The following is a 12001-nucleotide window of genomic DNA, read 5'->3' on the forward strand; positions in this document are numbered from 1 at the left end:
TCAAGGAGCCTCTGCTCTGCAGCACCTGTGGCACAGAGAGCCTGACACTGGGAAAGGCTGGTTTAATGCCGAACTCCTTGGGAACAAGTCAAAAATGGAGGCATTAGGCAGCTTCTGTAACAAATATGGTGAGTCAAGCCCTACTCCGTAACAAAGAGCAGCCCAGCAATGTCTCTAAGATCAGAGAGGCTTCTGATTTGCTGTGTGATATCTCCCAACCTGCTCTGGGTACACCTCAGTGTCCAGTGGCAGAGAGTGAGTCAGGAGATGAGGCTTTGATGTGAAGCATCAATTAAAGCTCAACACCTCTTCCTCCGCAGCTTGTGAGGGTGGGTTGGATGGTGGGCTCCTCCCCTTCTGCCCATCAGCCAGGGGCTTGAAGTGCTGCAGGGAAAAAAACATGCTCATACAAATATTTGACTCCCACTGCTTAAAGCACACACATGCATCTGAATGCGCTGGCAACACCCTGAGTTGTGTGCTCAGCAGCCAGCCCAGGGAGAAGCATTCTGGCTTGTGCTGGCCTCTTGAACAATATGACACCTCAGCCAGAAGACAGCCCAGCTCCCTGTGTCAGGCAGAGGCACAAGGGAGAGGATCAGCTGAGAAGGTGTTCTCTGGGGCCGACCAGTCCTTTGTGCACTCCCATTGCCACCACAAAGCCAAATGTGAAGGGCCCAGCTGTGCAGTGCTGCTAGCTGGGTGAGCAGCACCTGGGTGGAGCTGAATACCTGCGAGTTCTTGAACTCCAAGAAAAGGGAGAAGAGGACATGCAGAGGGTGGATCCGGCTCTTGTACACAGGGATGTCCAGAATGGCTGCAGGTGAGATCAGAGCGTGTGAGGGCACCTGGTCTGCACTGCCCCACACACAGCATTGTCAGGAGGGGCCGAACTCCCCACTGCCCACCATCACCTGGGGCTCCAGGTACCAAAGACTGCAGACCCCTGTAGTACAAGAGCCCATGTCCCACTGAATCAGAGGGAATAATCCCGAGTGCTTGGGGCTGAGCCTGCAGCTAAAGCTCCCTGGCTTTCAGTGAGAGTGCCAGGCCAGCATCACATTGTGTCAGCAGCACAGCCTCCCCAGCTCACCACAGATCATGTCGATGTACTCGGCAAGGTCACAGCTCATCTCTGCGCTCGGAAGACCCACCTGCAACAGATGGGGCTGTCAGATCTGCTCCAACTGCTCGAGCCTGTGAGCATACAGAGGCCACCGGGGCAGCAGCTGGGAATTCCCATGTCGGGCTGCTCCCCAGCTTCTGCCAAGGGCGGAGCCATGAGGAGGAACAAGCCCAAGAGGCCTGGGCTGTGGGATGGAGCAGGCACCCAGCTTTCAAGGGAGATGGTTTCTAAGACCAAGCTGAGCTAACTACTGGTCACCCAGACAATATACCTTTCCCAGGAGCTCCTCGAATTCTGGTGACCATTCCTGCATAAGGGTCTCAATGTCAGGCATTGGCCTGCCAGGGAAGATTAGAACATCAACTTCAGGATCGAACACAACCTTCCACTGCCAACATCAGGAGTAATCCAGTACCTCACCTGGAGTAATGGACTGTGGCAGGAGGCTTGCAGCGATGCAGTTCACTAATACTTTCAATCCAGCTCTCAATGGCTTTAGGGTTATTTTCTGCATTCTCCAAACTCTTCACTTTTATTTGCTGCTTAAAACACAAATATAAACCTGAAAGTGTTTCACGGTGTTTTGGGGCTTTTTGGGAAAGCTGCATTCACTTCTGGTGAACCAGGCCTTCTCTCTTTTCCAGCTGCACAATGGATTTCTGCGGGCAGAATGCCAACTAAAACTGGGTATGAACAACCAAAAGGAAATTAAGCATCACCTGAAGTGAACAGACCCAGAGCTCATATCAAGACTTGACTGAAGCAAGGCTCAGATTCACTGCAGTTTAAAACTATGGATTAAAGCAACAGGTCTGGTTTTGCTGCTTTTAAAGTAAATTTCTCAGTTGTAAGAGTAAAATACCATGTTTTACTGCAGGAAACGTGCAGCAAGTGTGACCTCCCTCTCCCTGACTCACTGTGATGTTGTGCTGCTTGGAGTTCTCTGTCAGCCAAAGAGAGAGCACGGTGGGATCTGACTGCTTGGTTGAGGGCTCATCCAGGACCAGCAGGCCAAGGTTGTCAGGCTTGCCATCGGGACGAGGAACCTGCAGGAAAACAGAGCCCTGTTCTCTGGGGATCCAGGGCAGGTGCCTTCCTCTGGGCGCTCTCACATGTGCATTCTATGTACAGTGCTGCCTGGAAAGCACACGGTGTTGGAGAAGGAAAACCCAGGCTTTCCCTCAAGTTACCCAAGTGCTGTTTGGGAGGTGACCAAACTACCAGTGTAGTTTCCCAGGTCTGCCCGTTGTGTCTGACAGAGCAGGGACAGAGCAGAGCCCAGGCCGCACGGCCTGGCTGCCTACATGCTCTGAGCCTGTGTTCTGTTTCGGTTCGTGGGGCTGGACAGAGAGAGGAACCTGAGGAAACTGTACCTTTAGGAATGCATCAATATCTCCAACAGCAGGAATAAAGTCTGGAATAAAAGGCTGCAGCTTGTGCTCAATCTCTATTGTTTTGGGAGTGTATCTGGAAAAAAACACCACCACAGCATAAGTGACTAGAAACTGTGCTGCAATAATTGACGCAAAGGAGAGCCAAGAGCAGGCTAAAACCCTTCCACTCACCTCTTGATGTATTCAAAGAGATCTTTGATTTCAGAAGACACTTGCAGGTAGTCAAAATCTGCTGGATTGAAGTCACTAAAAGAAGGAAGAGAGTAGAGCGAGAATTAGCCTCTCCTGAGCACAGCAAACAAGCTCGGGACTGGTTCACCAGCTGGAGGAACCACCACCCTGAAGCATCGGGGAGGAGGAGGCAGGAACTGCCTGTCCCGATGTCCAGGACTCTGCTCGCACTCGTGGGATCTGGGGAAACCGGTGGAGCTGACAGGGCCCGAAAGGCACCCACCAGCCTCAGCCCGGCCCCTGTGGCCAGGAACACCGCTCACCCCTCCAGCGCGGCCCCGTGCTCCTCCGAGTCCTCCTCCGAGTCGCTCTCCGAGGAATCTTCCTCCGAGCCCTCATCGTCCTCGTCGTCATCCTCGCTGAAGGTGGCTGAGCCGGGGAACTGTGCCGCTGCCTCCTCCTGGACGAGAGGCGGGTCTCACGGGATATCACCGAGCCTCACCGGGCCGTGCCCCCGCCCGCTGCGCTCGTACCTTCCCTCCGCTGCCCCGGCCGCCGCTCCCGGCCGCTCCGACGGACACCCCGGGCCGACGGGAGTCCCGCAGGCGGCCCGCGGCCCCCGCCCGCGGCGAGCGGGCTCCGGGATCGGCCTCAGGCAGCTCCAGGCTCTCGTCGTACGGCTGGTTCTCCACCGGGCGGGGCTGCGCCGACAGCCGAACTCAGGGGCGGCGAGGCCCGGGGCGGCCCGACGCCCGCACCCATCGCTCGCCGTGTGCTGCCACGCTGTGTCCCGTGCCCTACCTCCGCCCGCGCCCCCGCGTCCCGTTGTGTCCCGCCGTATCCCCCGCGTCCCACCTCCGGCCGCCTCGCTTCGCTTCGCGCCGCCGCCGCCGTCGCCATGGCGACTCCGCCCGCCGCGCCCGGCCCGCGGCAACAGCGCCCACACGGCCTGGCCGCGCGCGCCCCCTGGCGGAGGGGAGGTGCCAGTGCCCCCGCCCCGCCCCGCCCCGCCGTGACGGTACTTCCGGGTGCGGACGTGGCGCGGCGCCGCCATCTTGCGGGGCCGCCCGGGAACCGGAGTGAGCGGAGGGCCCGAGCGCGGATCCCGCCGCCACTGCTGCTGCTATGGTAAGGGAAGGACCTGTCCCCCGCGGCAGCGCGGGGCTCGGGACAGCCCCAGGGGCAGCCCCGGGGCTCGCCCGGCCGCCCGGCCTGTGTGCAGGTTGGCGCTGGAGCCCGCGGCCTGGTGGGACGGAGCGCGGCGCTGCCGCCCCGGGTTGGGCCGGGCCCTTGGGGGCGGCGGGGACGCGGCACTTTTTCTCTGGTGACTCGGATCCACGGTGCCTCCTCTGCACGGCCTCACGCCTGCTCTAACGGGCGTTCGGGGTGTAGGGTGTCACCGGGCTGGTGGTGCCCGTGGGACCCTGTGTCTCAGGGCCGGTCCGGCTCCTTTTGTCTGTTGCGGCAGTGTTTGGGTTAGCACAGACCAGCTTACGGCTCCGGCAGAGCTAAACTGTGCCCGACGTGCGGCTGGGATCAGCGCTGCTACGTTTGATGATTTCGGATACTTTCTGTCAGTAACAGCAGTTGCGGATTTAAAAGATCCGAAGCGCGGAACAGATTTATCCTGACAAAGGGAATTAACATCTGTGAGAGAGAAATATAGGGAGGAAGTCTGGGCAGACTGGGAGATGGAGAAAGTGCAGCTGGTGACTGCCGTGCTGCCCTGTAGGTGTGATAACGCCTGCGAGCTGCCCGGGAGTCAAACCGGGGCTTCATTAACCTGGCTATGCTGTGCGTATGGCGCTGGGAGATGTTACATCTCACAGCAGTCCTGTGTATAGTTGTAAGCTGGGGCAGCCTGATGGAAGGTCCATAACTTGGAGCCTCCCCTAACGCTCCCAGGGGTTTTACACCTCAGCCTGTGTGAAATCGGGAATGATCGTTTGCCTGACAGAAGCAGGGAGAACTCTCAGGATTATGTTGGGACGGCATGTGGAACAGAGAGAGAGCAAAAGCAGAGGTGTCTCTGCTCTTGACGTAGTTCATTTCCTGGTCACAGAGAAAGACTTAGGATCTTGTTTAAGGAAGGGTGTGCAGGTGAAGTGTGGTGGTCAGAGATGCTGTCCGTGAGCACGGGGTGGGACCCTGCTGACGCTGCTCTCCTCCAGGTGCTGTTGGCAGCCGCTGTGTGCACGAAGGCAGGGAAGGCCATTGTGTCCCGGCAGTTCGTGGAGATGACTCGCACCCGCATCGAGGGGCTGCTGGCAGCATTCCCAAAGCTGATGAACACAGGGAAGCAGCACACGTTTGTGGAGACAGAGAGCGTGCGATACGTGTACCAGCCCATGGAGAAGCTCTACATGGTGCTGATTACCACCAAAAACAGCAACATCCTGGAAGACCTGGAAACACTCCGACTCTTCTCTAGAGTGGTAAGAACTCGTCGTGACATAGCCCAGAACGATGCTGTTGTGAGGGATCTGTTTCTGAGCTGGTTCAGGGACACTGTGTGCCTCCACTTGGTAGGTTCTGTGTTCCAGAGCTTCCCTTCCTGACTGGACAGAGAGCTCTGAACTTTTGGTGGTAGTTTTGAACTCCACATTAAAATCATGAGTTGTACTTCACCTGGTGAGACCAAAGGGCTGACTGTAATTTAGCATTAAACATTCTTTGTACAGTGTGTGGTTCTTTCAAGTGCAGCGCTGCTATGCAGGGATCCTGAAGCAGCAAGTTTGTGTCTTCCTATAGCCAAAGGGTTTTCAGGAAATTCACTGGCCCCAGCATGCAGTTGGGTTCCTTTAAGTTAGTGTTATGAGGAAGCTGAGAGGTTTTGTGTGGATTTTGATGTAGAAAAACTGTGTCAAAACTTTATCTTGTTTATTGACACTGTAATGGTACAAAGAGCAGTGTTAAGTTGTGCTGGGCTTAGGTCTGGCACAGTTGTGACCCCTGGGATGGTAGAAAGAAAGTGTTTACATGGTACTATTTGTGGGTACTCCTTTAAAATGTTCTCCCCTTCTAGATCCCTGAATATTGTCGAGCTCTGGAAGAGAATGAGATCTCAGAACACTGCTTCGACCTAATCTTTGCCTTTGATGAAATTGTTGCCCTGGGCTACCGTGAGAATGTAAATCTGGCACAAATTCGGACCTTCACTGAGATGGACTCACATGAGGAAAAGGTGTTTCGGGCAGTCAGAGAGGTGAGCAGGGACACCTGCAATCCTGACACAGGGTGCCCTGTCTTTTGCTATACAGAGGTGCTCTTCCACTTTGGCGGGGCCATGCAATTATTTTGCTTTTCTGAGAGCTAAGTGCTCATGTCTTGTTTGTTTTTTCTTGGCCAGGGTTTTTTGGGTAATTGCACTTGGCTCCTGTGCAGGGCAGGGCTGAGGTTGCAAAGCTCCATCAGGCTCTTCTCTTTTCCTCCAGACACAGGAACGTGAGGCGAAAGCTGAGATGCGCCGTAAAGCGAAGGAGCTGCAGCAGGCCAGGAGGGATGCAGAGAGACACGGCAAGAAGGCACCAGGGTTCGGGGGCTTCGGCAGCTCGGCCGTGTCTGGGGGCGTGACAGCAATGATCACAGAGACCATCATCGAGACCGAGAAGCCCAAAGTGGCACCAGCTCCAGCCAGGTAGGGGAGACAGCAGGTGGCAGATGTTGGAGTCAGTGTTGGCTCAAACCACATGCCCAGAGGGTCTAACATGAGTTCCTCATCTGTGTAAGTGTTGTAAGCACCATTTGTGCTACATACCATAGTAGCACCCTGTAGTCTCTTTGCATTCTTGGATGAACAATGGGCTTTCATTTTGTGTGAGAAAAAGAGGTCCCAGCTCCTGGCAATACATATCCTGGATTTACATTTACAATCGAGATATAGTCCTGGAACTATATCTCAATGTAAATTATAACTTGGCACCCTTCACTTAAGATGGTCAGTCGCATGCGTGTTCCCCTCCAGAAAGGCTGCCGAGTTAAATGCTGTGTTGTTGGGATGGTCAAGTTACAGCATTTGAAGGGAACTGGGAAGGGGGAACCCATTGCTGTCAGCTGACTTGGAGATTATTACACATTTTATTTAGGCCTTCAGGTCCCAGTAAAGCCTTGAAACTCGGCGCTAAAGGGAAGGAGGTGGACAACTTCGTGGACAAGCTGAAGTCAGAAGGAGAAAATATCATGACTTCTGTAGGCAAGCGCTCTGCAGAAGCAGCCAAAGTTCTCACTTCTCCCATTAACATGGAGAGGTGAGTGCTGCCCTTGCTTTGGAAGCAGTCTCCTCACATCTCTTCCTGTGTGTGGCCTTGGGAGAGAGCAGCTTCTTTGTGCTTCTTGAGCTTTTTCCTGTATTTTCTTACCTTGTAATTATAATAGTTGGGCAAAATCTGGGAAAGCATGTCAGCAAAAAAGCAGATAAATAGTTTGGTTAGGCATCCTCTTAACTGAAATGAGCTGTACATCCATTGTTGAGCTGGGGTTGGGAATTTTCCTGTGCTTTTTTCTCTGCACCATTTTCTCTGTTTCCCAGCCTTGTTGCTGCTCAGGATGGAAGTGTTCACAGTTCATTTTACACGCAGCAATTGAGAACCTTTTAATGCCCTGAGCTGTGCGCTGTGGCCTGTCAGAGGGGATTTGAGTGACCAGCTTGTCAAGATGCTGCATCACTGTCATTTAACTGGGCTCCCACCCCTCTCAGACCCATATGCATGGATTCTCCTACCCCTGAGTTCACTGTCAGAGCAGTATTAGCCCCCACTGTACCAGCTGTGCTGTTGTTTGGGAGCCCCTGCTCAGTACACACACAGCCTGTCCTTACTGGGCAGTGATCTCTGTTGTCTGTACCTACCAAGACTGTAGGACTTGAGCTTTTTCCTTTTGTCTGTCTAGCGTGCACATGAAAATAGAGGAGAAAATCTCCTTGACTTGTGGCCGTGACGGAGGGTTGCAGAACATGGAGCTTCATGGCATGATCATGCTGCACATTTCTGATGAAAAGTTTGCACGGATTCGCCTGCATGTCGAAAATGACGACAAGAGGGGAGTACAGCTACAGGTAAAGCCTATTTGGAGACCCATGCTGTTGAACATGTTTTTGCTGCTTTCCAGGGGAAAAATAATGGAAATACTCAAGTATGTTGCTGTCCTGTGTTCTCATCTAAGCCTTCTCAGCAAGTGCAGGGCCAGTCATGCTCAAGGGATTGAAGTTCACTGGAGAAATGTAATCTTGGTCCCCATCCTGCCCTTGGAGCCTTATCTGCCCAGCAGTGCACCTTGGCATGCCAGGTGACCTCACTTGGACTTTGCAGCAGCCTGGTGTGTTGCTCAGTGCCTGTTGGGTGATGTCAGCTGCAGCTGTGGAGTGGAAATGGGATAACAAACTTCCTGTGCCAGTGGGGAATTAATGTATTCTCTTGGAAGTTGTTTCTTTCTGGGGTTGCTTGTCCTGTCGCTGCTGTACCTGGGATGCTTGATGGCAGTCAGCAGTTGCAGCTCAGAACGTTCTTGAGAGATTGGTCCTTCCCTTTCTCCCTCCTCATGTGACCTTACAGATCCCTGGAGGTGGTGCTGCTTTGACACACTCTGGCTTGCTCCTTGTTAGGGGCTGTACATCATCTCTGTCTGCAAGTCCACTTCCTTCCAGTGCATCCATGAGTGTGTTGCTCCCAGCACTGCCACAGGCAGTGCTTCAGGTGGAACATGACATCAAACCCTTTGCTGACTCCTGTCTTTCTGGTGCAGCTTGAACAGGAACTTGCAAAAATCCTCTGCTTCTAAAAAGCTGCTCACACTTGAGATTGTGAAGAAAGTGTTAAAATGGAGTTTGCCCACTGACATATGCGTGCTTTAAGGCTGCTGAGGGGACACAATAGTGTTATGGTGTCAGGCTGTTATTTCCCAACAGCATTAGATTGATTTTTCTTGAAATGTCTGCTGTAATTATTCAGGATGGTCTTTAACTTACAGTTGTTCTGTCGATACCAGCCTGCATTGCTTGAGTATCTGCTGCAGGTGCTTGTAAGAAAGACAGTGGTGGGGATCCTTCTTGTCAGATTAGCATTATCTGGAAGCAATCCCAGGTTGGTGAGCAGTTGTGCTTCAGACGGGCTTCTGAGCCAGGAGGAAACCTTATGTGTGTTTTGTCAAAGCAAACACTGGAATGTGTAGGCCTGTCCTGGTAGAACCTGCATTTTACCTATGGTTCTGTCCTTGGGCTTTGACCTACAGTCTGGGCATGTGTTCCTCTTTCAGACTCACCCAAACGTGGACAAGAAGCTCTTCACTACAGAGTCACAGATCGGTTTGAAGAACCCAGAGAAGTCATTCCCTATTAACAGCGATGTGGGTGTGCTGAAGTGGAGGTTGCAGACCACAGAAGAGTCCTTCATTCCACTGACAAGTGAGTGCAAGTCTGGGGGCTTGGGCAGAAGAAGCTGGTGATTGTCCATGAACTGCTGGTAGCCACCTTGCAGCAGCTGGGCTGCCTGGAGCCTGGCATGTTGTGAGACCTTGGAGATACTATGTGTATCTGTTGGATAGTGCCCGTCTTTGGCAGTGTGTGTTTCCTGTAACCCCTCAAGGAAAATAGAGAGCTTTTCTTAAAGTCAGCTTGAGGGTGACTTCACTGGCTGTTTCAAAGTGCATCATGTTGTGAAGGCCTATTCCACACAAAAGGCCTGCATGGTTCACCGACTGTCTCTGTTTCCTCAGTTAACTGCTGGCCGTCAGAGAGTGGGAACACTTGTGATGTTAACATTGAATATGAGTTGCAAGAGGAGAGCCTCGAGTTGAATGATGTGATCATCACCATCCCCGTGCCGTAAGTCATGCTCCTTATCACGCAGCACTGAGTCCCATCACCTCCTTCCCCTCCCTGTTTTGTGGATCTGGCCAAGCCCATGTGTGTTAGAGGCATTTTCTTAGCTCTATGCAGGGAAATTATTGTCACTTCTCATTGCCTGCTCTAGGTCTGGTGTTGGTGCCCCAGTGATTGGGGAGATTGATGGTGAGTATCGCCACGACAGCCGGAGAAACCTCCTTGAGTGGTGCCTGCCAGTGATAGATGCCAAAAACAAGAGCGGTAGCCTGGAGTTTAGCATAGCAGGGCAGCCAAACGACTTCTTCCCGGTGCAGGTCTCCTTTGTCTCCAAAAAGAACTATTGCAACATACAGGTATGGTCACTGCTTATGCTCCACAGGTGGGATGTCACCCTTGCTTCAGTCCCCAGCTGGCTGACACTTGGCTGTGCTGCAGAGGCACCGTGCTGTCCCACTGGCCATGGTTAAAGGGTTTAACCTGGCTCTGAGACTGCTGGATTCGGGAGTGCCAGCAGACAGCACTGGCAGCTGACACTTCATGGAGTTTGCCTGAAGTTTCAGTTGTGTCTTCAAGTTTCTGAGTAGTCATTAATTCCCCTCAGACCTTGTTGGAAAATCCATCAGCCTTGTAGCCAAAACACTGCTTGGCATATAGCTGTCTCCACTGAAGTGTAGCCAGTAGCTGCCAATTCGCTCCTCAGCGGAGACACAGTTACCACAGAAAATCACTCCCCTCCTTCAGGGATCCTGGGAACAAAGGTCTTTGTTTCAGGGCTGAGCTGTGGTTTCAGGGCAGCAGGTTGGTTGTGCTATCATGGTGTTGGGAAGCATGGCATCGCTGCACTAAGGGAGTGATGTTCATTGCTGAGCTAATGTTGCCTCTTGTCTCCACAGGTTACCAAAGTGACCCAGGTAGACGGAAACAGCCCTGTAAGGTTTTCTACTGAAACCACCTTCCTGGTGGACAAGTACGAAATCCTGTAATGCCAGACATGGTGACGCACAATGGAAGAAATTTTTAAATTAAAAAAACGAGGCCGACGTTTATTCTGAATGTTGGGAACGCCACAGCCCCCTCTGCTAAGATGTGTGGCTCTGTCTGCCATCTACAGTGTTCTGGGGTCACAGACATTTTTTGCAGAGAAGTGACGTGCTCATGGGGGGAAAGGCCACAAATTTCTTTGGCAGATTTTTACCAACTGGCAAAAAAGCAAGATCTCCGCAAAGAGCCTGACTTTGACATGCTCCCCCCCGACCCCGAGATGCTCGGAGCTCAGCCCAGAGCCAACCAGACATCATTCTCTCCTGAAGCATCACGTGCTGTTCCGTTGTTGGTGCTGCCATTTTAATTTCTCCTTGGCCTCTGGTTCTCATGTATGGGGCCATCTGCTGGTCCTGACCTTTCCATCTGGTGGAAGCTGAGCAAGTTGACCTTGCCCTCAGAGGTGGGGGGGGTTCATGGCAGGGGCATGGGGTGGGAAAGAGGGACCCAGGGATTCAGTCCTTTTGCCCCACACAGTTACTGCTGTTCCTCCAGCTCTGCTGTGTGGCAGTGGCCCAGCTCCAGGTGGTCTGGTTCCTGCTGCAGCAGGGAGAGCATCCAAGGAGACTGTGTCCTCACTGTCTTCCACAGCTGTTCTCAGGCCAGGCTTTGGAGGAAGTTTAGTTAGGTTAGAACCAGCTGTATATCCTTTGCAAGGCCGTTTTGGTGTCTGGGGAGGCTGAGGGCTTTGTCTGCCTGGGTGACTTACTTGGCCTGCATGTCAGACCTGTCTCAAATCAGTGTTGGTTCAGCACTGGCAGGTATGGGAGAAGGAAATGCTGGTTTCCAGGTAATGTGGGGGCTGAGCCGAGCCATTTCTCTTACTGCTGCCTCAATAGCGTTATTTGCTTCATCTCGGAGACCTGTGCTCCCCTCACAACTCATCTCACCTGCATGGCTGGGGCCTGTCATGAGTGTCACCTGCCCCTGGGCACACCTCACCTCGGCAGCCAGAGGGCCCGAGTGCAGGTGGAAGGCAGGGGCCCTAAAAGTGCGTGTACTGTGCTCTGTGAGAGCCAGCCTGTCACGGGCCCCTGGGGTCCTCTGCCAAAGAAGTTTGTGGTCTCTCCTCTGCTGGCAGCACCTGAGAGGAAATCAACCCTGGTCCTGTCCTGAGAGGGCATGCCCTCTCCCCTAGCAAAGTAGGCAATGAATCCCATTAACCCAGTCCTGTTCCAGAGCTGCTTGTCTGTATGATTTTTAAAATGGAATCTAAGTTAGTTCAAGCATCCAAGGAGCTTTTTTTTTTTCCTTACATTCATTGGAGGGTGATATTTAAACCGAGCCGAGGTCCCCACTTTTTGTAACCCTGTATGATCCTGGCCTAGGCAATAGAGCACATTCCAGTGTACACAAAGAATTCTGAGTCTTTAATCAAATAAAGTACTGTTAAAGGAGCTGGCTGGGGGTCGTGAGGTCCTTCCGGAGCTGGGACCGGTCAGCCCTGGCTGC

General features: G+C 53.0%; 2 protein-coding genes and 1 long non-coding RNA gene across 4 annotated transcripts; 2 read left to right on the top strand and 1 right to left on the bottom strand.

Moving 5' to 3' along the window:
- Nucleotides 1–44: 44 nt before the first annotated feature.
- IFT46 (intraflagellar transport 46) lies at nt 45–3617 on the bottom strand. Of its 2 annotated transcripts, XM_050983449.1 has the most exons (11): nt 3547–3617; nt 3225–3392; nt 3015–3151; nt 2692–2766; nt 2500–2593; nt 2044–2172; nt 1547–1668; nt 1398–1464; nt 1094–1154; nt 732–817; nt 45–384 (listed from the first exon to the last, which is right to left on the bottom strand). In XM_050983449.1, the coding sequence occupies exons 1-11, from the start codon at nt 3589–3591 to the stop codon at nt 289–291; spliced, it is 1080 nt and encodes a 359-aa protein (XP_050839406.1). In that variant the 5' UTR covers nt 3592–3617; the 3' UTR covers nt 45–288. The 2 variants fall into 2 exon arrangements, with proteins under 2 accessions (XP_050839406.1, XP_050839407.1); XM_050983450.1 differs by lacking the exon at nt 3225–3392 and having other exon boundaries at nt 3547–3606.
- On the top strand, nt 1769–2570 carry LOC127060414 (uncharacterized). Its single transcript, XR_007779436.1, has 2 exons — nt 1769–1813; nt 2004–2570. It is a non-coding gene; the product is annotated as an uncharacterized LOC127060414 (long non-coding RNA).
- Nucleotides 3618–3700: 83 nt separating the features above from the next.
- Nucleotides 3701–11946, top strand: ARCN1 (archain 1). The gene is made up of 10 exons (XM_030230965.2): nt 3701–3819; nt 4863–5126; nt 5717–5896; nt 6126–6328; nt 6777–6938; nt 7579–7744; nt 8941–9088; nt 9400–9508; nt 9657–9861; nt 10402–11946. Exons 1-10 carry the CDS (start codon nt 3817–3819, stop codon nt 10489–10491), a joined length of 1530 nt encoding a protein of 509 aa, XP_030086825.1. The 5' UTR covers nt 3701–3816; the 3' UTR covers nt 10492–11946.
- The last annotated feature ends 55 nt before the right edge of the window (nt 11947–12001 follow it).

Source organism: Serinus canaria, chromosome 24 (assembly GCF_022539315.1).
Source record: "Serinus canaria isolate serCan28SL12 chromosome 24, serCan2020, whole genome shotgun sequence".
NCBI lineage: Eukaryota > Metazoa > Chordata > Aves > Passeriformes > Fringillidae > Serinus > Serinus canaria.